Source organism: Lissotriton vulgaris, chromosome 8, assembly GCF_964263255.1.
Source record: "Lissotriton vulgaris chromosome 8, aLisVul1.2, whole genome shotgun sequence".
NCBI classification, from domain to species: Eukaryota; Metazoa; Chordata; class Amphibia; order Caudata; family Salamandridae; genus Lissotriton; species Lissotriton vulgaris.
This window is the reverse complement of record NC_141696.1, coordinates 1,283,058,785-1,283,085,838: the sequence shown is the minus strand read 5'-3', so window position 1 is coordinate 1,283,085,838 and position 27,054 is coordinate 1,283,058,785. Positions and strand designations below refer to the sequence as shown.

At 41.1% G+C, this 27,054-nt stretch overlaps 1 protein-coding gene across 2 annotated transcripts in view; it reads right to left on the bottom strand.

The window, feature by feature from the left end:
• CRYL1 (crystallin lambda 1) overlaps positions 1–27,054 on the bottom strand; it is a 555,279-nt gene that overhangs the window by 52,051 nt on the left and 476,174 nt on the right. For both annotated transcript variants that reach the window (XR_015299353.1, XM_086935212.1), the window contains exon 6: positions 25,993–26,098. Coding sequence is in view for 1 of the 2 variants with exons in the window: in XM_086935212.1 (XP_086791338.1) it covers positions 25,993–26,098 (106 nt within the window). In the remaining variant the exon portion in view is untranslated. The remainder of the gene's footprint in view (positions 1–25,992; positions 26,099–27,054) is intronic.

Here is a 27,054-nt window from a genome sequence, read left to right as displayed (position 1 = left end):
GGCACCAACATCTTAACATTGCTATATTAAGGCACAAGCAACTAGCTGGCACTATTATAAAGGAACATCGGAAATCGCTGACTAAACCGATTAAACCACCTTTGATAATATACGAGGCCAAAGCAATTGGGTCAGCTTTGTATGGTGCTGAGCTATGGGGGCATGAAAATCTGCAGGAACTACAAATTTCAGAAAATACATTTTTAAGGATACTCACAGGTACCCCTCAGAGTAGTCCGTTATTGCTCCTGCGTTATGAGCTTGGCAGGAGAGAAATTTCGGAAATGGCCAAACTACGACCGATTCTATACTGGCGTAGGCTCTGGACCACGCCAGAGCTCTCCCACTACGCGGATGGGTTCATTGACGTTATTAAAGCTGACCGCTTTAATAAAATCAAATGGTTCAAAGCACTAAAGACTGCATTGTTCGAACTAGGACTAAATGCTCTATGGTCCGATCCAGCTGGGGCATCATTTCCCACCAAGTCTATCCTAAAAAACATCTTCTGGGAACAGGTTGCCCAAAGGAGTTTGCTTAGTACCAACAGTGGGCCCATGACCACTAGTTTTCTTGAAGTTAAAATGTACCCTGTTTATGAAATGTATTGGGACTATATATTGAAGCCCATGGACAGGAAACTGCTTTTTCAACTAAGGGTTGGTTCCCTCCCTCTCCGTAATTTAACATCTAAGTGGAAATCAGGAGGTGTAGCTACTTGCCCGGTTTGTGGGGAAGGAAATGAAACCCTTGGTCACTTTTTGTTTTCCTGCCCAGTATATTCTGCCCCAATGCGAGCCTGGTTGGCACCTATGTGCAGGAACTTAGGTACAAAAAGTAGCATGGTAGCGCTGCGTTTTGTTAGATCTACTTCTGTGACTTGGATCACAATTGCCACCGCAAAGTACTTGGGGTGGGCGTGGGTAATAAGGCAGAGATTGTTAGTAGGGTAACTACTCTCTGCCTAGTTGTCCAGAGACTGCTAGGCTAATGTCTATTCTCTGTAACTGTTTATTTAGTTGTTCAGAGACTGCTAGGCTACTGTCTATTCTCTGTAACTGTTTATTTTGTCGTTCAGAGACTGCTAGACTATCGTCTATTCTCTGTAACGGTTTATCTAACGTATCATTCGAAATGAAATTTTAATGATTTTAGCTCAATGTTACCGCAATCATTTTTGTATTTTTAAATAGTAATGAACTTTACACCTGTGATTATGATGTGCAATAACTTTTTATATGTGATATGTGCTTATGTCTAAATGACTTTTGTAATGTAATTGACTTTTTATTATATGTTTGTTTGTCTGCTTTTATGAGTAATACTCGAATAAAGCACTTTTGAATTGAATTGAAAGTTTGCCAACTGAAGCACCCTCACTGGGATAATGTCATTACTTTGTCCAAAGCTTTTGGAACTAAAACAAAAACATATATGAAAAGTTTTTTGATGTTGGTAAAGTCACTACTGGACCTTCCTATAGCTCCCAAGTCTAGAAGGCATGCTTCTATGTACAAGTGTTTCTCCAGCCAGGGCTCCTTCAAAGTCCACCTCAGTCCACTCATGATGGAGGATAAGCATTTCAGCCTTCTTTTCTCAGCAGTCAAGCAGAATTTTTATGCTCTAGATTCAGGAAAGTTCTGAAGAGGTGGCCATTTATGCTCTGCACTATCTGGTGATTAAGAAATTCTCAAAAAGTAATCCTGCCACCTTTTCACACAAATCCAAGTTCCCTTTACATCAATTATTTTCTCCATTTACTGTAAAGAGGTGAACATCACTCTGTACCTTATGTGAGAAGGAGGGACTCTGCTGTTCCTCATTTCAAAATAAAAGATTTGCTATAGATGACCAGATTATTGGGCACAATGAACCCACAGGATGTACACCATCCATCTTCTCATTAGAAACTAACCTTCTGCTGGCTGGTTGCCATTCTTGAAAACCGTTTCCAAGGCTACAGGGCAAAATAATTCAAACCATAAACACAATACCTTGCCCAAGAAAACAAGTATCAACACATACACTAATCCTGAACGCGGTGGCCATCTATCACTGTCTTTTTCCTGATTTTTTTATTCCTCACTTCAGAATTAGATCAATCTCTACCTCGCTACAATCCAGAAGTATCTGCCTCCTTTCCGGAGGGAAGCAACAAACACCAAATAGTATTGAAGCATCAGCGTAGATACGCAAGCCCGTGGGACGATCCAACACTCTTACTGCACTATGGGTCAGGCATCAACTAATCTTAAATATGTTCCCAGACTTGCTGGTCTAGTGGATCCTAGAATCTACTCGATCTGTATTGAACTCAACCCACCATACGGTCGCACTTTTTAAACTTAATTTTAAGCCATTCAAAAGAACTGTTGACCAACATCATACTATTATCAAAACTAAAACATATATTGGACACTAACGTCCTTCCCTGAGAATTTAACCATGTGTTTCCAGAGATCTGTCACCAGTGACCGGTCTTATTTATAACAATACTTCCTTGTCTTGCCCACCCTTCAACCTTAGTCTTGTCCGCAAAAATATATCAGTTGATATGGCTCTCCCAGATGAGTCCGATATCATCCACCGCCTAGTCTTTTGTGTGGTGTCTCACACAAGTTAGTATCTTTCTTTCAGAAGGAAGCTTTAGAATTCATTTGGGATTTTACCACAGTGCTATATACTGAGACAGGCTAGTGAATACACTGCTAGGCTAGTCGCAAAGTGTAGATCTGTCAACGGAGGGTGATGCCTACAAGTGACGATAAGCATAACATACCTCAGTTAATATACAGGCAGGACAACTGTGGCACCAATGGTGGATCACAGCAACACAGACTGGTGTGGAAACCATGCGGGCAGTTTTATCAAAATCGGACAGACACACATTTTAGACACTGAATAAATGAGTCATGATAGAATGTAAAGGGCGTCTACTCAATGAGTTCCAGTAACTTTTCCACAAGATAAATATACATTGCATTTAAGTTGTAAGAATCACATATTTATTTTGAGAGAAAACAACAAGGATGGAACAGAAGGCTATAATAAGACATAGGCTGATGTATAGGACTAATTCTATGAATGAAGGCACTCCTGGCACGTGGTGGGGCCTCATGGGATGGAAATTGAGATTCTCCTTGTTTGGATGTCAAGGCTTAAGGAAAACACTCAACGTTTCCTCTCCACAATGCGTGCAGCAGGCAGCTGTGGGTGTGAAGGAGACTGAGGAAAGCAGGGGACATCTGGTTATGATTAGAGTCACAAAATGCTGACAGTGGTTTTCATTGTTGTCATGTGGGGCACTGATCCCGGATGTAGCGTGATCAGATTATTGTGTAATGATCCGCACAAGGGTCACAGAGAGACTTGTTCTGTGACACTCTTTCTGTAGGGGCCCTCTTTACACCATCAGAAACGGTAGCAAGGCAGGGGCACAAGGGCCAGGGCCTCAATGGCTGAAAATTCAAGGCACTGCTTCTAAGCAGCCCTTGACGGGTATCAGTGTATTTGATATACATAAGATAAAAATGTAACATCTCACAGAATGCACTCTGTTGGTCTATCCGTAAATGCAGATTTTCCACAGTTTTAACAGGAAGAAAATCATGATTTTATTAAAGACGAGGAGGCTAATATCATGCACTAACTCCTCTATTGCCAGCATACACAGTAGCAACAAAGAATGTAGAATTAGAATGGTACACCTTTAAACATTCTGGTACTCGTACCCGTATAACCACAGATCCCACAGCCATCTTCCTTCTGTTTTTGCTTCAAAAAAAGTCATAGTCCAAACTAAAGAAAAAACTTTAATAAGTATACCGTATTTTCCGGCGTATAAGACGACTTTTTAACCCCGTAAAATGTTCTGGAAAGTCGGGGGTCGTCTTATAGGCCGGGTACCAAATTTTATGGTATGTTTTCATGCGCTTTTTCATAGCGAGGACTTCACTCGAAGGTGTCAGACCGCTTCACAATAGGAAATAACAAGAAACAACACACCTTATGTTAAAAAATACAGCCACCGGCACTGGCAACGTCCACACCCAGGCCCCGCGCCATGAACTGTGCAAGTATCGAAAGCGAGCGTTTTTTTCATAGCGAGGACTTCCCTCGAAGGTGTCAGACCGCTTCACAATAGGAAATACGTAACAAGAAACAACACACCTTATGTTAAAAAATACAGCCACCGGCACTGGCAACGTCCACACCCAGGCCCCGCGCCATGAACTGTGCAAGTATCGAAAGCGAGCGTTTTTTTCATAGCGAGGACTTCACTCGAAGGTGTCAAACCGCTTCACAAGTGAGCAAATGGCGCCATGAGTCTTACCTCGACTGCCGCTGTACACGTGCCTCCAACCGCTTGCACATCCCCAGGCAGACGAGGCAGCAGGACGAGGCAGCAGGACGTCCGAAATATATAACGGGCAGCCAGCACCGAAGATGGCAGCCCCTGCTGTGTTGACACGTTTGGCACGCGCTCCTCTCTCCATGACATGGGCATGGGCATAGAAAGGGGACTGTAGAATGTTCCAGAATGCTCCCGAAGGCAGTAGAGCACTTGCCGTGATTGGCTGGTTGTTGCGAAGAGGAAAGGCAGTCTGGTGAGCAGATATTTGCCGTACCGTACATGTGGTGGTGAAGACAGTACAGCACAGCACCAGTCTCTGCACCTGTTCATACTGTACAGCACCAGTACATCCAGTGCAAATGGCTGACAGTCAAGAACCCGGCAAGGCTCCAGAAGCACATCTAGTGCAAATGGCAGACAGTGAAGAACCCGGCAAGGCTCCAGCAGTACATCCAGTGCAAATGGCTGGCAGTCAAGAACCCAGCAAGGCTCCAGCGGTGGCAAGAAGAAGGAAATATGAAGCCAGTTACAAACTTAAAGTTGTGGATTTTGCCACGGAACATAACAACTGTGCTGCTGCAAGACAATATGGAGTGACAGAAAAGATGGTTCGGGCCTGGAGAGCAAATGAGAAAGCATTAAGGAGTATGCCAAGGGGTAAGTGTGCATTAAGAAGAGGCACCCCACATTGGCCAGAACTCGAAAAGCATGTAGCAGACATGGTGACCGAGCATCGGCAAAGCGGTTATGTCGTGACCCGAAATAAAATCCGATTGGTTGCACTTCAGTGGGCCAAATCTAACCCAGATCTCAGCAACAGATTTAAGGCCACTGTATCCTGGTGTACCAGATTCTTGGGAAGGCATAATCTGGTATTGCGGCAAAAGACAAAAATTGCCCAAAAATTACCTGCGGATCTTGATGCCAAAATGCATAGATTCCATCGCTACGTTATTAGGCTGCGCAATGAACATGGCTATGTGCTAAGTAGCATCGGAAATATGGATGAAACTCCGATGAATTTCGATATGATTGCCAACAAAACTGTCCATCAGAAAGGTGAAAAGACAATTTTAATAAAAACAACAGGACATGAGAAGTCCAGTTTCACAGTGGTACTAGCATGCACAGCTGATGGCGCAAAACTGAGACCAATGGTGATTTTCAAAAGAAAAACAATGCCGAAACTCAAGTTCCCTGTTGGTTGTTTTGTGCATGTGAATGAGAAAGGATGGATGGATGAAGAAGGGGTAAAGCTATGGCTTGATAATGTATGGAGCAGGCGACCAGGTGGACTTCTACAAAGACGTAGTCTACTGGTGTGGGATATGTTCAGGGCTCATTTAACTCCAAGCTCCAAGCAAAGGCTGGCAAGACTAAAAACAGATGCTGCAGTTATACCTGGAGGATTGACATTGTTGGTGCAGCCACTGGATGTGTGCCTAAACAAGCCATTTAAAGATCGCATCCGAGAACAGTGGAATGAGTGGATGGTTAGCGGTGAAAAAACATTCACAAAAGGAGGAAACATGCGTGCTCCACAGTTGGATGTTTTGTGCACCTTTGTCATAAAGGCCTGGAACGACATTGATGCAGAAACTGTCATAAAGTCTTTCAAGAAGTGTGGCATATCAAATTCATTGGATGGTATGGAGGACGACTACTTGTGGCAAGATGAAGAGGATGCCGAAGCAGAGACCACATCATCTGATACGGAATTGGTACCAGATCCATACGATGACTGCCTTACAGATGTACCACAAGATCTCATTGACTTACTTATGAGATCAGATGACGAAGAGGAGGATTTTGAAGGCTTTTAAAGGGAACGTTGTAAATCCTGTAGAAATCGCTTGGATTTATGAAAAGTTATGGAAAGTTTAATCCACTTGCACTGTTTCATGCACTAATTTATGTTCACCGTACCGTACATGTTTGATGACAAACAGGTATATTCACAAGTGACAGTTTTTCATATGGTTCTAAATAAAAATATTGCGAGTAAAGCAATATTGTTTATACAACCAATTTGTTTGAGTTCAGTCTTTGAGTTTGTAAAATAAACGCTTAACACTGTCCACTGATAAAGCCTTACTGCTCACCCACAGGGAGGAGGATTAGAATCACTAATACGGTAAGTTCAAAATACATTCTCGGAATGGCTATGCAGGACTGCGTTGGACTGCGCTAGAAGTGGGGGTAGTCTTATACGGCGAGTATAGCACAAAACCTAAATTTTATCAAGCAAAGTAGGGGGTCGTCTTATACGCCGGGTCGTCTTATACGCTGGAAAATACGGTAATTGTTTTAATTCTGAATAAGTATCCTATATAGCCAAGACTCCTCTCAAAAACCATCTGCTTAACTTTGTCCATGAAACAAAATCAAACACGTCAATAGGGCTGAGATAACATAGGAAGGGATAATTTTAGTCTCCGTGTCTTTAATAAAATCATGATTTTCTTCCTGTTGAAATTGTGGAAAATCTGCATTTCATGGCAAGGCGTGGATGCCAATATTATGCATGTTCAAAGCTCATCCGTTACTCTTTGTACAGCATTTTCCACAGGTTTAAAATAACAACTTTTAGACGTAGAATCACTTGACCAATCTGCTATCTTCATGATGCTAGACATAATATCGAAAAAAATATATAGAATGGCCATAATATCGAGGTAAAAATATAGAATGGACAAAATATCGAATGGACATAATATAGTTGTTAAAAATATTGAATTGAAGGTAAGTAATATAATATTGATAGTCAAAATGTAGAAGTCAAAATATCGAAGTATATAATATAGGCATTAAAATATATCGAATTTTTAATAAAGTGTTTTGTATGTTAGTATATGTGTGAAAAGTGTATATTATTTTGTAATGTATGTTTAATTTATTTTAAGTAATGAATTTTATGTTATTTCATTTTGCTTAATTTAATTATTTCATTTTCCGTAATTTAATTCTGGAGCGGGTTGTGGGTTTATAGGGGAATAGGGTGGGAAGTAATTTATATTAAATTAAGTATTAATTTTTAAAAATATACAGTATTTCTAAAAATGAGAAATGACTAATTATTTTTAATTTAATTTTGCTTTTTAGTTCTGTAGAGGGTTGTGGGTTTAAAGGGGAATAGGTCAGGAAGTAATTTAATTCTAATTAATTAAATATTTGTATTTATTTATTGATATTCATTTTGAATTTATTGTTAATTTTTAATTGGTAATTAATTTTTTAATTGATTAATTGATAATTATGTTAATTTTATTAATTTATTTTCCATAGCGGGTTGTGGGTTTATAGGGGAATAGGGTAGGAAGTAATTTAATTGTAATTAAGTAAATCATTTTTATTTATTTATTGGTATTGATATTTAATTTATTGTTAATTAATTTTTGATTGTTAATTTTTATTAATTGGTAATTAATTTGTATTATTGATAATTATGATAATTGTATTAATGTATTTTCCATAGCGGATTGTGGGTGTATAGGGGAATAGGGTGGGAAGTAATTTAATTGTAATTAATTACATATTAAAAATACTTTTTGTGTCTTGATAATTAATTTACTGTTATTTAATTATTAATTGGTATTAATTTGTATTATCAATTAGTTTTTGTTATTGCAAATTAATTAGTTGTTAATTACGAATAGGTAATTCATTTTAATAACTAATACTTATTTGTATTTCTAATTGATTATTACATAATATTAAATTGGTAATTAATTTTAATTAATTTTTTATTGCTATTGATATTTAATTTATTTGCATTAATATATTAAATCATGACTTTCCCTACTGATAAACTCACTAAAGTGGGAATAGTAATTGTTACCCCTACGCTATCCAACGCTTTCCCTACTGTTGCACTCACTGGAGTTAGAATAGTAATTTTTACTCTCCCGCTATCCAACGCTTTCCTTACCCTCTGGAGTGAGAATAGTAATTCTTACCCTTACGCTATCCAATGCTTTCCGGACTGCTGCACTCTCTGGAGGGGGGATAGTAATTTTTACCCCTACACTATCCAACGCTTTCCCTACTGTTGCACTGACTGGAGTGGGAATAGTAATTTTTACCCCTACACTATTCAACGCTTTCCCTACTGTTGCATTCACTGGAGTGGGAATAGTCATTTTTACCCCTACGCTATCCAACGCTTTCCCTACTGTTGCACTCTCTGGAGTGTGAATAGTCTTTTTTACCCTCTCGCTATCCTAAGGTAAAAATATTGTATATTTTTATTAATATTTTGTTAATATATATATATATATATATATATATATTTGTATACGTATTAAAAAATAAAATTGTCTGTTTCTTTTTTTTAACTTACATTAATTATTTATTAATTTTAAGGTTAAGTATTTTTAAGTATGTGTTAGTTAATTATATTTATTATTTCATTAATTTTAAATTATTTTTAAGACATTTAAAAAAAATCGATATTTTGACTAACTATTTTTTACAACGATATTTTTGATTCGATATTTTTGTACTTACCTGTTTGTAGATAGGAATTAGATATTTTTGCATTCTATATTTTGTCAACGATATTTTGGTAAGTCTATATTTTGGTATTCTATATTATGTCAGTGATCCCTTCATGATACTACTTAGACTGCTACCTGACAAAAAAAGGCTTCACTTGCCATAGCCTTTTTTGTTGAATTTGCCCCAAAAACAACCACATCAAGGCCTGCCTTCTTCATTAACTTTTTAACCCACCTTGCTAAATTATGCGCAGACACCACTTTAAAAGGTTGTCTAAAAGAAATCAGCAACTGAGAACGTCCCTGTTCTCTCAACCTCACTGCCCTTTTCTCATCCTCCCTCAAACAACGCACCACAAACAAATCATCATCTTCCGCCATTCTAGGGTAAAACAACTTCCTGGAAATAGCCTTTGGATGCCTCCATATTACAAAATACACACAGTCAGGCTGAAATCTCCTAGAGGTCACCTCCAAAGCTCTTATATCAGAAACTCCGCTAAAAGACATCAAACACAGTAAAATCGCCATCTTCAAACCTCATTCAACACCTTGAACACATCCCATAAAGAAGCACACTTTGCCTTAGGAGGATTCTTAATAATCCTTTTTACCAAAACATGTTGTCCTACCGTAATCCCATTCACCAAATCATGACCCGCTGAGATTGCTGATCTGCTCAAATTCACCAAACTGTAAACCAAGCCTTTCTAAAACAATTCTATCAAATGATTCACAACTTTCACTATGAATGCCTCCTTCTACCAACTTGAGGCATTCTCCCTGAGCATCCACTAGCAACTGCGTAAAACATAATAACAACACCTGATCGTCTATCAACAGACTCATCACATCCGGAAACCACACTTGTGACTGCCAAAATAGAGGGGTCAACACCAATATATATATATATATATATATATATATATATATATATATATATATATATATATATATATATATATATATATATATATATATATATATATATATATATATATATATATATATATATATATATATATATATATATATATATATATATATATATATATATATATATATATATATATATATATATATATATATATATATATATATATATATATATATATATATATATATATATATATATATATATATATATATATATATATATATATATATATATATATATATATATATATATATATATATCTCTCTCTCTCTCTCTCTCTCTCTCTCTCTCTCTCTCTCTCTCTCTCTCTCTCTCTCTCTCTCTCTCTCTCTCTCTCTCTCTCTCTCTCTCTCTCTCTCTCCCTCCCTCCCTCCCTCCCTCCCTCCCTCCCTCCCTCCCTCCCTCCCTCCCTCCCTTATTACTCTTTAAATCAATGAGAAAGGAGAAAAACGCATGCAACCGTCCTTTCCCCCAATCCTGAAGAAAAGCATTCACTGCTTCAGCCTCTAGATCTGGTCTCCAACTGTAGCAACTCTGCAGCTGCGGATTCAACCTGTCTGCAAACAGATCCACCTCCAAAGGACCCCATCTTCTGTCCACACTCAGGAAAACTTTCCTGCTTAACTTCCAATTGCTTGCATCCCATAAATTCCTTGAATTCCAGACCACCTCTACATTGTACACCCCTGGAATGTGCTGTGCCTGTACCATAATATCCCTGTCCAAACAGAAACCCCACAATTCCTTTACCATCACTGCTAACGCCCTTAAAACAAGAACCCCCATCTTGTTGTCATACCGAACCGCTGACACATTGTCCATTTTCAACAGAACACAACTTTTCACTTGATCCTTCACAAAAACCTGGCCGCATCTGCCCCCCTCCACCATACACACTTACAACTGAAGAAAATTCCCCAAAAACTGCCCTTCCATTCTATACTTCCATATTTATTAGCCATCAATTCATCTCCTTATTGCCTCCTCATTCATTCTTATCTTCTGTGAATACTTTGCTCCCATATGTAAATCATATCCTTTCATCCTTTGAAGTGCCCTGTAATGTAGGGGTGCTGGAAAGATCACTTGAATTGACGCTGACAAGAGTCCAAACAACCTCACTATCTGGCGTAAAGAAATCCATTCTGCTTGTTTCACTCTCTTCAATTCCTTGCAAATTTTCTTCACTTTATCCATAGATAACTTTAACACTCCCTCCATGTCTGTATGTCTGTATCTGAAAACCTAAAAAAATGAATCTCCTGTGCCAGCGTCAGGCAAGACTTCTCCATGTTTACTACACATCCTAAACCCTCATACGTCCGCACAGCCAACTCTAACTGCTCCAATGCCATCTCTCTATCTCTCTCCTCTGATATAATCAACACTTTGTCCAGATACACTATCAGACGTAATCCACTTTCTCTCAACCATGCCATCACCAGTCTAATGACCTTCATAAAACACCATGGTGCTGACATTAGCCTGAGTGGTAGACTCTTAAACCTCGATCGATACCCTTTAATCGGAACTGAAGGTAATCTCTGTACCCCACACACACACACACCGGAATTGTCAAAAATACATATTTTAGGTCCAATCTTGTCATTCAGTCTCCTTTCCTTAACAAATCCCACAACATGCATATCCCTTCCATTTTGAAGTGATTGAAACACATCCAATCGTTCAGTACTCTCAGATTGAATGCAAGTCTCATTCCTTTGTCCTTTTTTTCGACCCAAAAAATATTGCTGACAAAAGACGTCAGAGTCTCTTTTGCTCTATCTATGGCCCCCTTCTCCAATAGAGCCTCCACTTCCTGAGCTACCAATTCCTCCTGTTCCTTTGAAAAACATAACCTTGGACACACCTCCGGCACCGGTACTCCTACAAAATCTATTTGATACCCTGTACTGTCCTCAACACCCAAGGGTCTTGCATAATTTCTCTACATCTTGAAACAAACTGAACTAGTCTGTCGCCCAGTTGCATATGGGTACATTTAAGGTTGTTTCTTAAACTCACCTGTTCCTCCACTTGCTCTTCTCTAACTCTGCATACTTCACGACCTTGCCCTCTGTCTCTGTGGATAGAACCAACCTTGCTTTGGCTTTGTCATTACCATAGGGTCTAAATCCTTGTATGAAAGAGCCACGAGTGATTCCATGTCCACGGCCAATGAATAAATCACACACCCTCCTGGCCCTAACAAAAACCTTATGTATCTCCTTCTGGACCCTCTGCAACAAATTGAATGTGCCCACATATTTGGGCAGATCTTTGATGAATTCCTAACCAAACAACATCCTATTACTCTCTATTCTAAATTCTTTGTTCACCAATTCCACCAATTTTGGATCTATCTACATTAAAATACTCTTACATCTTTCCATACATAACGTGGCATTTGTATTGTCTAAAAGACGAAGCACCCTCTCCACCCACTGTGGTAACCACATCTATTCTAGTGTTACTTGTGTGCGCTTCCTCAAGAATATCAAATACTTTTGTAAGGGGTCCTATGATGCCAAAAAGCCTATCCTGCCATCCCTCCAATCCTTTGTCCAACCCCTTTTTGGGATCTTGTACTGCTTTGTTGAGGAAACTCAGCATTTTGGAGCCTACCCCTGGAGAGTATGCCACTTTTGACTGCAAGGTTGGTCTGGGACACTCAGAACATAGCCAAGTTTGAACCTTCTTTGTAATCTCCCTGGGAATCTAATATGATATATACTGTGCCACATGCTCATCTGGTATCTACTGTGGTGATAGTGGGTGTTGAATCAAAAGAGAAACAAACATCTCCTCTCCCAATGGATCCACAAAATCACCCAACTCCAACTAAATCTTCCTATGTTCCAACTTCCTTTTCTTACACTTCTCACTTTCTTCCTCTGTCCCATCAAAATTTGATGAACATATCCATTCCACATCCCCACTTGTGGATGATATATCACTAGGCCTGGGCAGAGTTTGCAGAGTTCTGCGTAGCAGGGTAGTGTGTTTTGTCATGTCGTTCGTGCCGATTTACAGTTTGTCCCGAGCTGTAAAATCAGCGCAAACTGCACCATACGCAGCGCAATAGGGCACTGGTTCTCTTTTTGCTGCTCAAGTAGGTTTTCTGCCCGAGAGGCAGTTTTCTCAACGCGAACGGAAGGTTTCTCAATGCGAGGAGTCGCTACCATCTGCGACTGCCCATCTGACCCCGTGTTGAGAAATCTGACCGCTCGCGTTGAAAAATCTCTCCAGGAGGTGGATTTTCCTCACTCGCACCCGCCAGCATGTCACTTGGTAGCGAGGAAAAAACACTGCTATGTAGAGCGGAGTTTTTCAGAACTCCGTGTGCTCCACAGAGTGTGGAAAACTCTGCAAACGAAATGGAGTTCACCGCCCAGTCCTATACCTCACCAGCCACAACATAGTGACTTTTCCCTTTCGCCTTATAATATCCTCTTTTGCCTTTATAGCTTTTCCCACATCTGGTGCCTTACACCCAGACACTTTGTTTTCCTTTAACACTTCCATGTGCTTTCTTTTACAAGCTGTCTTCGATCCTCCAACATTAGAACCACTGGCTATTGGCTCGACCCCCTCCGTAGACCAGTAGCTCTAATCCTCTATAGTCTTCTGAACACCTTTCTCTCCAATATGCCTCTTTACGAAACTGTCAATCTTCTAATCCGTCTTCTCTGCCAATTCTCAAAACATCCTCATCATGAAATCCTCATCTTTCCTTCTAAAATATTTTCCCCAAACTGTTCCATACTTTAATTCCTTCAATCCAACAATATCTCCAGAACAAAATACGTCACTGCTATTCTCCACACCAAGTATTTATATAAATATGTATTTATTATATAATACTCTCTAGAATGTTCAAGTATCTCCAACGCGGAGATAAACACAATGCATACAATACTTTAGTTAGAAATGCAGTAAAAAGCACGATATACACAGTGGACCCCAGGAGGAGAACAATATATTAAGAAAGTGGTGGAAGAACCACGACTCGCGTCAGGACGATATTGAAAGGATGTAGAATCGCTGGGGACCCACAGAACCACCCAAAGTAAGTAGATATGGACCCAAGGAGCGTGTGTGCAGTGTGACTACACGACTGCGTGCTCTGTACGATTCTATGTGCAAGTCGCAGTTGGATTTGTAAAGATTAGGGACCCTTCCCAACGGACCCTGAAGAAACCCCTTGGAAGTTAAAAGGTTGGAGGGCCATCCCACCCGTGGATACCCTAGTACCCACGTTACCTACACTAGAGAAGTCAGGTGACCAGGGGTGAAGTGGTGTCGGAATCCGCTGTCAAACCCAATGGAGGACTTCAAGAATGTGCCGCTGCTGGAAGAGGAGAAAGTGTTTGTGGAAATCCAAATATGGATTTTTAGGAGTACCTGAAACCAGATGGGACAGAGTATATCACTCTGGAGCGACCAGGAGACCTGGACGACTAATGCCCTCCGATGTTGGGTGCTTCAGGAAAGGATGACAATGACCATGACTCTGCAGCTGCGAGGACCAGGCGATGCGGAGGATGAACAGGACCACATACGAGCTGTCCCACGAAGGTGGTCGAGTGTTTAGGGGTCTATGTCCGGCAAGAGCACCAACAAGCCTAGGCAAATGCAACCCATGCAGGAAGTCAAAAAGGTGCAAAGTTGGGACCAGCAAGGTCCAGAGGCTCACCACAAGCAGGGGTGTCAGGGTGGGCCCCAAGCAATCAGGGGAGCCCAAAGGCAAAAAAAGTGACCCTCAATTAGATCCACAGGCCGGAGGCTCTGGAGTCGCAAGAGGACCTCGAGCAGCTCACCAAAGGAGCAGGCCACGGTGTCCACAAGGTGGTGTGGCTGAAGATCTTGGTGGAAGAAGGTGCTGGAGATTGGGGCTACTTGGAGCCCAATGCACTTGTCGCAAAGTTGCCAACAAACGTTAGCACAGGCAAAAGAACGGGGGTTCGGTTAATGTAGCACTCATGAGGGATACTGGCCTTAAACTCGGTGAGAGGATAGCTCGGGCCTCGGGAGACTTAGGAAACCACTACCTCTGTTGTTGAACCCGTCCAACTCCACAGGAGGTCGGGATCAGCAGATTGGTCACCAGTGTTAAGGTGCCTGCAAATGCAGGTAGGCGACTCCGTCACTTCAAGGGAGATTTCTTTAAGTGTCTTGGATGCTCCACAGGTCCCGCACAGATCCTGTATGGCGCACAGGCACAGACAATGCAGCAGACTGAAAGGGAGACGAAGTCAGGCCCAAACGAAGCCCGGAGTGCCCAGATGGTAGAAGTGCAGTGGTGTCGGTTCTGAATCTTATCCCATGACGAATCTAGGGACCTTCACCTAGGTAAGCCCTTAAATGCCCTAGGGGAAGGGTTTGGAAGATTCAGGGGAGGCTACTCCCATGTCCTCTGTCCAGTTTTGTGCCAGAGCGGGAGCCAACGGCTCCCAGGACTGGTTTATGCACAAGGACACTAAATGTGCCCCTCATGCAGACTTTCAGGCGCTGGCAAACGTACCCACTCCGTCCCAATACACTAAATCCTGTCTGGGAGGTGGTCCTGTGACAGGATGCATATTGCATATTGTTCCTCTGCTCGAGCTTGGCTCAGCAGCAGGAGGGCCTAAATGTGTCTCTTGTCGGCAGCAACCATTTTGTGTTGTACGCGACTAGAAGGTTGGCACAAGGAACACTGAGAGCCTAATGGAGGGCTCTGCCAGTGCTTGGAATCATACCTCCCACACAGTTTACAGTATGAGAGTATGATTTTAGCATGTTTGTTATGAAACATGATGGGGTTCGTTGCAGCCGGTTTCGAAATGGTCATCACATAATTATATGGTGCCCCTCTATATAGTATATGCTGCTTCACTGACAACCTGGGAGGATGTACTACTTAGGCTGCAGGGATGTCCTGCTCATGCACGGGCAGCCTCTCACTTAGAATTAAGTACCATGCAAAGGCCTGCTATAGGAGTGACTTGTAGATTTTAAGTGCAGTGGCCCAAGATATAGTAAACCTATATCTTTAGTAAGTGGTGCATGCACCAACGTACACAGGCTGCAATGGTAGGCCTGTAGTACCATTTTGAATGATCTCTAATGGGTGGCACAATACATGCTGCCGCCCTTGGGAGACCTCTGGGGTACCTATGCCCTGGTTTACATGGGTACCATCTACTAGGGACTGACAAGGGTACCCCAGTATCCAATCTGGAATGTATCTACGTACTGAACACAACAATTTAGGGAGAAATCAGACTAGTCAAAAACAGCACCACATATAGCAAAAGGTGTGGGGTAACCATAAGAAGCAGATCCTGCTTACCTACATACTTCTCTCACTATTTTATAATATATTTTATAATATTTTATAATTTAATTGTGAACATTCTCGATTGGGTTTCTATTTCATCTCTGGGACTGACTATCATGTCCTGGTATCTTCATGACTTGGTATCTTCAACACTACAGCCATGAAGAAACCCCAGGCTTGCAAGCCAATCGGGGGCGAAACACGGGTTGGCTGTGCCTCACAATAGTTTTGTTGGATTCTTTTTCTTCATTGTTTCTGATACACTAAGAATCCCCTCTCACATCTTTGATTTTGAGAAATAAATATCAGATGTAGTACAAGGATTTTTCCAATGTATTATGAATATAATCCCTTGTCCTGGTACACTTTCTCATGTACGAGAAGTGTTTGGAGGAGTCTGGATGTCTCAGGCTAACCATGTTTCCTGTCCACACTGTGCATTGTAGATCTGTGAGAGATGCATACTGAAGAAATGTTATGTTTCATATAGGTACTCTAATATAGGTCTAGGGAACATTGTACCCTTTCCCTACATCATCTCCCCTACATTTCACATGAGCGAGCCTTATAAGGACATAACTCCTAATAAGGACAGAACGCCTTATAGGGACCGAACGCCTTATAAGGATTGACACCTTTTATGGACTAAATCTTTCACCTAGTTCCATGCAGAGGGAGGGTTTTTCCCAATCAATAATGCTAAGACGTCATCCTTAGCGCATATAAATAATTTATGAGGACACTACCCAGGGGGTATACTTCACCTCTCCTATCTACGCACAAGGTTTAATCCCATACGTCATCTTCATACTAAACAATGGCTAACACACTCACAAGTGGCAAAGGGACTCTGTATAAATACAGCACCTCTTGCTATCAGTAGTTGGAAGGGAACAGAGACTTCAAGGCCGGCACACTCACCAGGGACGCTGAGGCTCCTGCATGCAGTTGCTCCAACTGATAGTGGTCTAAACATCCTGTGCTGGCTGTCCAACTCGAGACCACGACGAGGTCCCACACTCTAATTATTCAGGTAATGGGGTTCGACTAAATTCTAGCGTGATTCTTGGCTCCAAGGCTTATTAGCTCTTTTGCGCCTACTCACATGCTAGGTGCACTTAGTTACATCTAGACAGGCATCGTAGGAGTATGCACTTTATTTTATAAATGCATTTTATATTCATGCATATGTTCATGACTTCTGCAAAATGGAAGAACTGTACTATTCCTTTTTTGTGACTGTACTGTTGATCCTATATCTCTGCTACTGTGTAACAGTTGTAGCAGCACATATATTTTACACTAGAAGAGCAACAGTGCAATAAATTCTTATCGTAAACACGTTCAACTGTTTCTTCCATGTATCTCTCTGAGACTAACGGCCAGATTCATGAAACGAAAATCGGCTCGCAAAGGGCCAGATTCTGAGATTCTGGCCCTTTGCGAGCGCAATTTTTGCATTTGGGATTCATCATCCCAAATGCAAAAATCGCTATTAAAGAATTCACACATTTGCGAGGAATTGCACTTAAGGAATCTCTATTTGAGATTCCTTAAATGCAATTCATGAACCATTTAAAAATTGCGAAATCGCAATTTTGGGCCGCTATTTACCGCGAGGTCAAACCTCGTGGTAAATAGCGAAAACTTAGAAAAATGCATTTAAATGCATTTTTCAAAGTTGCATGTTACACACACACATGTCCTTTGGACATGTGTGTGCGCAACACCAATGTAGATTACATTTCATTGGTGCTACAGGGTGTCCTTTGGACACCCCTGCACCCTTGAAATCGCAATTTCGAAATGCGAATCGCTAATAGCGATTCGCCCATTGATATGTCTTCCCATTCAAAGGCCCATAGGAATGAATGGGGAGTTATTCCTTATTTGCGATTAGCAATTAGCTAATCGCAAATAAGGAAGCTGTAGGAATCGAAAAATAAATTGGGATTTGTACATGAATCCCGTTTTGCGAGTCTGTAATAGCGATTCCTTAATAATCGCTATTACTGACTCGCAAAACGGGCCTTTGATGAATCTAGCTGTAAATGAGCAAGCACGAGTGACTGCGTGAAAAGTAGTATATTGTTTCCACGAGTCTGAGGAATCAGGGTTTGTTATGCTCTTAGTTGGCAAAAACTAATCTCTCTGATAAAAGGATATTCTAGTGGCACTGTAAGCTAGCTAATGCAAACAAGGCTAACATACTCGGTGGAGGTGCACAGAGTCAGTCTACCACCAGACCCACAGTGTATGTTGTCCAAAAGCGCAGGTCCTGCAGGGGTACTATAGGAACTAGACTACAAAAGGACCCTAAAGGGATCCTATAGTCATCCACCAGTTTTTCGAATGTACAGGGAATAGAGTCAATGAGCATGTGCCCCCATGAGGTGACACCTCCTTTGGTCCAGTCTGTTGCTTCCGGTCTTAGGCCCTGTGCTGTGCAACCGGGCATCACCCATAGAGGTAGTTCTGGGGCATACGGGCGAAAGGGACGTTTCCTGTGCAGATAAAAGAACCAACAGGAACATGCTGCAGACATAAGACGATTCCCTGGCTTCGTCGGAATTATAGTCTCTGAGCTCAGCAACCATTCTGGCACAGTAGTTGTGTGCAATCCAGTCACCCACTGTCCCAGCTCCATTGCGTTATGGCCAGCGAGCCAGCTCATTGGCAACTGTAGCTGCGTGGCTGAGTAGTAGTGTTCATAGTTCGGGGCTCTCAACCCGCACTCGGACAATGGAGCATATCATTTTGCAAATGAGTTCTGTTTCCTGCCCTTACCCCATATGAGAGCTATCAATAGTGACCTACGGTCTTGTTTGTTAAAAGTTGACTTGATTTGTTACTGGATTTTGTCATGATGGTGCACTGATAACAGTATTTGGTGAGGTGTGAAAGGGCATGCTGTTCAGTAATGTATTCGTAGGTGAATGTGTCGATCTTTCTTTTATTCCTAAGAGCAGGAACTTTGTTCTGAAATTGGAAACTTTGCAAACTTTTTTCATATATTTTACATTTTGAGCTCAATTGACAACTGCAGTTTTGGACTTCTTCTTTGTAGCAGTGAAAATCAATTTGTCATTTGTGTCTCCACATTTTGCTCTATTGGGCCCTTCATGCCTCTAAACAATATATCTATATTGTAATATGCTTTTGATTGAGCACAGCGAGCAGGACTGACTCTCTTTCTTCTCATCCATATTCTCGCTTAGTCAACCATGCCACGTAATTTGGTGCTCCCCTACTGCATAATTCCAGCAGCCCTGCCTATAGAATCCAAGCATTGACAAAGCTAATAGGTCTCGGCAATCCAAGTGCTACAGTCTTTGGCAATGTAAATGCATTTGTACGGCTCTGCGCTGATTTTATTGATATATTTTATTTATTTATTTATAAAGCGCAAACTAATACCCAAAGACATCTAGGAGGTGGAAAATCTAGAGTGAAAACCTAAAGACTAGCGGCACTCAACCATCGCACCTATGGAATATGGGCTACTAGGAAAAAAGCCAAGTCTTAAGGGCCTTCCTAAAAGTGCAAGTCAGCTGAGTGTCTTTTTTACATTGATAGGAAGACAGTTCCATAATCTGGAAGTGGTGGTGACAAAACGTTTGCCCTCCCACCCCCTGGGCAAGCCGGAATCTAGATGGAGTCTACCAATGGAACTGGTATTTTAGATATTCTGGTCGGTCCTTGATAGTGGAGGGCTTTAAAAGCAATACAAAGGGCTTTAAAAATCAATCCTTTACTTCACTGGGAGCCAGTGGAATAATTTAAGAGCGTATTTGGCTGAATGGTGTCTAGAGATTCCTAGCAGTAGTCGAGCCGCCGCATTCTGAAGAACCTGTAGCTTGTTAAGGAGACCCTTCTGTAGACTAACAAGAGAGCATTACAGTAGTCTACCTTGGATAAGATAAGCGCAGAAACAGCAGGTTTTTTTTAGTTCAAGAGGTATAAAAGGAAAGATTTTCCTTAGAATTTTTAATGTGAAGAAAGTAGACGAGGTAATGGCATCTACCTGATATTTAAAAGACAAGGCTGTGTCAAAGATAATTCCCAGATTTTTTGCTTTTGACACTGGAATAGGGAGTGGGCCGAGTTCCTGAGGCCAACAGTCAGGTGACCAAAAGGAGATGTTATTGCCGACAAATGCATTAACATTGCTAATGCCTCTAGCTCGCGGATTGCAGAGACCTACTGGCATTGCCAATTAATGTCTTCCTTGTCGTAGCTTGGGGCAAGTTGAAAGATCAAGGCGGCCTTTTGAGTTTCACAACTGAGCAAACTCTGCTCGCTCCTTAGTAACTCGCGATCCTATTTTTGGCTTTTCCCAATGTCATATTGTTATTATTTTTTAGCAATACTGCTGCTTCTAAAATTACCCATATTTCCTTAGATTCCTGATTAATGCAAGCGGTCTATATGAAGCAGTAGTTGCAAGTAGTTGGTTTAAGTGCCAGATTTCTCTTAATGTCATAGTACACCTTTCATTGCTGCCTGGTTTCCTTTTAATGCTTCATCCTTCTGATTATATGGGAGTATTGGTTGTAAATTATTCTTTGTATTTCCGGGTTATGTTCCATTGAAGGACTAGTACCCAACACTCATTTCTGTCTGTAATTGTTCAGTCTCCCTTGCTTCGTATAAGTTGTCATTGCACTAGTCCAGTGCCTCTGTATATACATTTGTGTTTCTTGCTAGACATTGTTAGATACTGGTGATACCTTTATGCCTCGGTTTCACAGTCACAGAGGTGCAACTATTAACACCATAGTTAGATATCTGCCTCCTTTCAGTGTCTGAGTACGTCCAGGAAAAAGACTCAGTTTTCCTGGCTTTGTTGTGCTTGTCCTTATATTAAGTTAAGTATGGATAGAGAAGTCTAGCTCAGCCAAGCAAACTGAATGATTTCCATCATGACAATTTAGGCTCAAAGCAGCTTCCTGACACAATACAGATGCCTGATGAAACATGGCCCTTTCTGCAGGGTCACCCCAAAACATTTGGTCTTCCTCAACCACTTTTTCTGACCTCGTTTTTGTTGGCCTCTAATCAAAGCCAAAGTGCATGTGCTCTCTCCTCTAAACATGGTAATATTGGCTCATACCCATTTACCTTATTTACTTTACTTATATGTACTTAGTACAGTGCACTACATATGCCCAGGACCTGTAAATTAAATGCTACTATTGGGCCTGCAACACTGCTTGTCCATCCATTTAAATAGATTTTTAACCATGTATTACGCCGTCCATTGCAGAGAGTCAGTCTGTGCATTTTACATTGCCATTTCAACCTGGTAAAATAAACCTTATGCCAGGCACATACCTTTCCTTTTTATACATATGTCACCCCTAAGGAAGGCCATGGACAACCCAGAGGGCAGGGTGCAATGTATTTAAAAGGCAGGGCAGGTACCTTAAAGTTGTACATGTCCTGGTAGTGAAAAACTCCTTAAGTAATTTTTTAATATTGCCAGGCCCATCTCTCCCATAGGATAATATTGGGATTACCTTATTACATTTTATAAGTGCAATTTCCAGTTAGGAAAACTCTATGGAGTATTAAAAGCCAGATCTCCAGCAGGATTAAATCAAACAGAAAATTGACTACAAAATCTAAAAAAAATAAAAACAATTATTTCTCTATGATCACGTCAAACTTTTATGTCCACACTATCACCCTATCAGATAATGCCAACAATCCTCAGTTTGGCATACCTCTTTAGATCACTTAGTGCAGTGTTCCCTACCCCTATACTGTACCAACAGGAGAGGAAGGGCTTAAGGCAACACTCCTATGCCCCCAATCAAATCTGTAATAACAACGAAGGAGTGAATAGCACAGTGCTCAAACTCAAATACTAAGCGACAAAAAACCATATGTCTATAAAAAACTGGTGTGTCGAGACAGGTACCTGTTCTACAAAGTGGGATACAGGTACCCAGTTGAAGTTACAACCCAGCTGGGGTAGGTGTTTGCTACTCCTGTGAGATGTGTGTTTCTGTCTCGACACACCAGTTTTTTATAGACATATGGTTTTTTGTAGCTTAGTATTTGAGTTTGAGCACTGTGCTATTCACTCCTTCGTTGTTATTACAGTGTTCCCTACCCCACCAACACCGCTAGTGATAAATCGTATACACCGCATCAGTCCTTAGCTCGCATTTCTAAACTAGCTCCAGTGAATCGGAAATTATTCATTTCAGGTGTTGTCTTAAAGAGACAGAGGTTTGTATTCAATATTTTTAATTATGAGTAGGTACTTTTCATCACTAAACTCCACGCTGCACCTTAAATGTACTTATATGTGGAAATACTGGGTGGAAAATATGTGGAACTACCGGGTGGTTTCAATTTATGTTTCCGGCTGGTATCTCTCCATATATATCCCCACTTATTAGGGATAAATCCCATGGATCAGGGAATATTTAATTCAAACATTTTCCAACTGCACTGTCCTGAAGGTCAGGGCTAAGCAGGGGCCGGTGCAAAGGCAAATGAAGAGAGGCCCGGGGAATACTCCCCCATTCCTTAGAGGGGGTTCAGGATGGGACGGGGTGCAGTGCAGCCCACAACCAAGGGGATTTTTTCAGCCAGATTTTCCGGTCAGTAAATTCGGATTTAGGGTTCTCGCACTTGAAACATCCAGGCACAAGCAACAATGAGCCATTTATAATTGAGTGGAACACTGTCCCATCCAAGATCTTACTTGGGCCATCATTTATTCCCTGAAAATCTCTGCCACTAAACTATGGAGTCATAGAAAAGCATTCAAAGGTAGAAGGCACTGAAAACTGAGGGCCCAATCACAAAATCCTTCTGACAGCAACTGACTTACTCCCTACTAATAAGTGACGTTCTCACATTTTCACGAGTGTCACCATTATCATAGAAAATCAATTTGTGAACAGGGCTGTTGTTGCTCTTTGTCCAGAGCGTGTGAACCCCAAGCGAGCTGTGTTACCCGCTAAAACAGCACCAAATGCCATCTGATAGTCAAAAATGTGCAGAATACAGAAATATTAGAATTACAAGGTCAGTGTTCCTGTGTGAATACACTTTTAAAATTAAGTTTTTGAGCAAAGCCATATTATTTTATTTATTATAATTATGTTTTAGCATCAGGTTAAGGACATTACTAGTGACATGTAATAAACACAGTGTTACGAAAATAATGATGCCTTTCGAGTACGTATTCTTTCCTCCTCCATAGCCCCACAAAAAACAGGAGCGGTAGCCGTATTCAATGTTTATACATGTATAGTTTAAATAGCTATCCTCACTATTAGCCTCTCTTTTGAGTGTCTGAGGGTCTGATTTACAGTTTAGTGGAAGGATAATGCACTTGCAGGAAGACAGACAGGATATCTGACATGTGATGGAGTACCCGTCCCCTGGACTCTAATCAGGCCTTAAGTCTCAGTTGATGTTCCACCGAATATATGATTTTTCCACGATTACAAGTTCCACGCATGGCATTACCACGCGAATTTTACATCGCAAGTGGCTTTACCACGCTGGAATTTACAACGAAGGATTATACCACGCGTAGAAACGTCTTACCTGCACGTCTTTCTCCAGCAGCCCTTACTTCCATCCACCATGGAAACAAGCGTCAAAACACGTCTTCCAAAATAAAAAAAGGACTGCTTTTTTGATGTACACTGCACGTCTTTGGGGGAGGCTCTTTCCTTTTACTTCATAAATACTAAAGAGCGTTTTTTTTTATTTATGTAACTCGCTCCATAATTGTTGTTATTTTTTGGGGGGGGACCCCGCCAAGCCCCCCCAGCCCCCCCCCCCCCCCAACCCTCCCCCAGCCCCCCCAGCACGACTGGACGGAATACCACGTCTCCCCCCAACCCACGCTGAACGTACTTGCGTGGTAAAGACGGTCGTGGAAGGCACCCACGTTGAAAAAACGTTTGCGTGGTAAGTGTACCGTGGTAAACGTTATGCGTGGGGATGCCTTCGTAGTAAATGATGTTTCCTGCTCAAGACTACCGAATCTCAGAGCATCATGACCAGATGCAGGACAGAAGCACACTGAAGGCATGCATGGCTCCCTGACATTTTTAAAGGTCACTTCTGTTCCCCATCAGTGGCACAAGCTGCACCATAAAGCAGCACCTGTTGCATGAAACATGCTTTAAGAGTACATTTAACATAAATGTCTGTAGACTGCATTGGTGCCAGTTTTTCTTTTATTAGGCAAGGAACTATTTTAACTTCCCAAAAGTGATCCCATTTGATACATTCAGAGTCATAGGGCCAGACTTATGAATGCATTTTGCGACAGCAAACCGTGCGATTGACAAAGTCACTGGTTTTACAACCGCAAACTGCTTTTTTGCAAATGTACATAACCCATTTGAAAAGTTTGTACAATTTATAAAATGGAATTTGCAAAAAGGGGCATTGCTTCCAAACTGTGATTTAATATGTAATGTACCAATGGTCACTGATCAGGCATCGAAACCTCAAAAGAGGTGGCAAGTGGTGCGCAAAAGGAAACACTTTCCCTTTTGGAAATCACGTTGACAGCGTCAGGGAGTATTTGGTGTTCCAGGGGACCACTGTCTGCTCTCGCTGATGTTTTCCCAAATGGAAACAGTTTTTAAAGCAGCACCAGTTCTTTTAAGGAAGACAGACAGCTTAAAAACATCGAATTGGAAATGCAAACCCAGGAATAGTGATCTACAATTCCTAGCAGGCCATAATCCCTCTGTCTATAGCCAATCCCAGGGGGTCGCAAATTGCGGCTTGCCTAATGAATAGTCATTATTCTGGTCATTCTGTGACCCCCTGCGAATGGTGATTTTGTGGCTTGGCCTGTTAGTGTGTAGGGTTGTTTCACAAAAGCAGAGTCAGTTCGCAAAAAGTTGATAAGCAATTTTTGAAGACTTTTTGCAAATGGACTCTTAGTACATCTGGACCATACTTTCTATTCCAGCCTTAACCCATCTGTTTGCAAGACCTTCTATAGACGGGAAATCGGCCCATTTGCAACCGCTAAGAAGGTGTGTGGTACGTACAAGCCCTATTTTGCGACTCGGAATCCTTTTACTGACTCGCAAAATAGGGTTAGCAAGTCACTATTAGGAAGGGGCATACCAAGCGCGTCCCTTCCTAATAGAGTCGCACAAGTATGTATGAATGGTTTTGCAAAACGCTCACAGTTTACCACCTACTTCAGGTAGGTGGTAATCCACTCCCAAACGGGACGGTGTCCCCAGAGGACCCCTTCCCTTTTGTGCTGGACAGCGAAAATATTTTTAAGAGGAGGCAGTGGCCCTACGGACCACTGCCTACTCTTAAGAATTTAAATAGAAACGTTTCATTTTTCTTTTTTAAATGCAGCCCATTTTCCTTTAAGGAAAACGGGCTGCATTTAAAAAAACTGCTTTATTTAAAAAGCAGTCACAGATATCGTGGTCAGCTGATCCTAGCAGGCCACCATCCCTGTGGGTGCAGGCCATTCCCAATAGGGTCGCAAATTGCGACCTGCCTCATGAATATTGATGAGGCAGGTCATTTGCAACTGTATTAGGATTCACAAACAGTGTCTGAGACACTGTTGTACATTCCATTTTGCGAGTCACAAATTGTGGGTCGCATAACGTCGCAATTTGCGACTCGCAAAATGGAATGGTGGTACATTTGGCCCCAAGTTCCACTATTGAGACTGGAGCAACACAGAACATTTGCAAACTTTTCATAATCAATGATGATTCGTCTCCATTTTAGAATTTACAAGTGAAGAATAAACATGTACTCCAATGTATAAGTGAAGAATTGGCTAGAAAGGCAAATAACAATACTCTTCTTTGCATAAAATGTCAATTCTAGTCGAAAACAAAAGTATGCATTTTACCTTCTCCGTTGAGATGTGCGGTTTCCAGAGGTCCAAGAAAAGCGTACCGCATTCCAAGACCCTCAGACATCACCATATCTATATCCGTTGGGGACATCACACCATCCTAAACAATTGGTAGATTAGGTAAATATTTCCACTTAATAGATGAGTACACCAGACTCATTTTAAAGCAAAATCAACATGAGTGAGAAAGAAGTGATGCTTTGAGGAAAAGAGGCAAAGTAAAGAAAAGGCCTTGAAGACGTCAGGTGTGTGTGTAATGCTAGCTTCAGCAACCAGGGAAGGTGATGGATATGTATTGATAAATATGAATGTAGTGGGGAACCTATAGCAGAGATAGCCAGAAGCAATCAGCAGAGACTGGAGTCAGAAAAAAACTGAGGAGGCAAACAACACTTTCCTCATCTTGTTTAAAAGTTGCAATTTTTAGAAAACGTGTGGAAGACACACTCAGGCATTAATCATAAGAACAAAAGTTACTTACCTGTAAACTGTGGTTCTCCAGTATTGGTGCCTTTCATAGATATATATATATATATTCACTGAAAAAACTATAGGTTTCACACACGTTATAGTTAAAAATGAGCATTTAAAAAACCTTACAAATTCACAGAAAAACCATAGGTTTCACACATGTTACAGTTAGCTGGACATTTCATTCATACAAAACCATTGAAATTCCCCCGTTATAGTTAACTATAACTTGCGCGCCCGCAAGGCACTGCTGATGACGTCACATATTACATCACTCATGACATGGTCAGTGACATCACTCATGACATCACTGATGATATCTCAAATGACATCACTGATGACATCAGCCAGTGAATGTGTGACTTTCTGAAAAATAAATATGTTTTATATATGTATATCTAAAGGTCGCTGGAAGAATAAATGTGTAAATAAGTGTCTAAATGGATGTATTGTTTGTAAAAATGATTGTATAACTGACTTATTAAGTGTATCTTAGTGAATACATGTATTAGCGAGTAATGTTTAAATATGTAAATATCTGTATCAGTGTCTTTGTGTATAAGTGGCTGCCTGGGTTGGTGACTA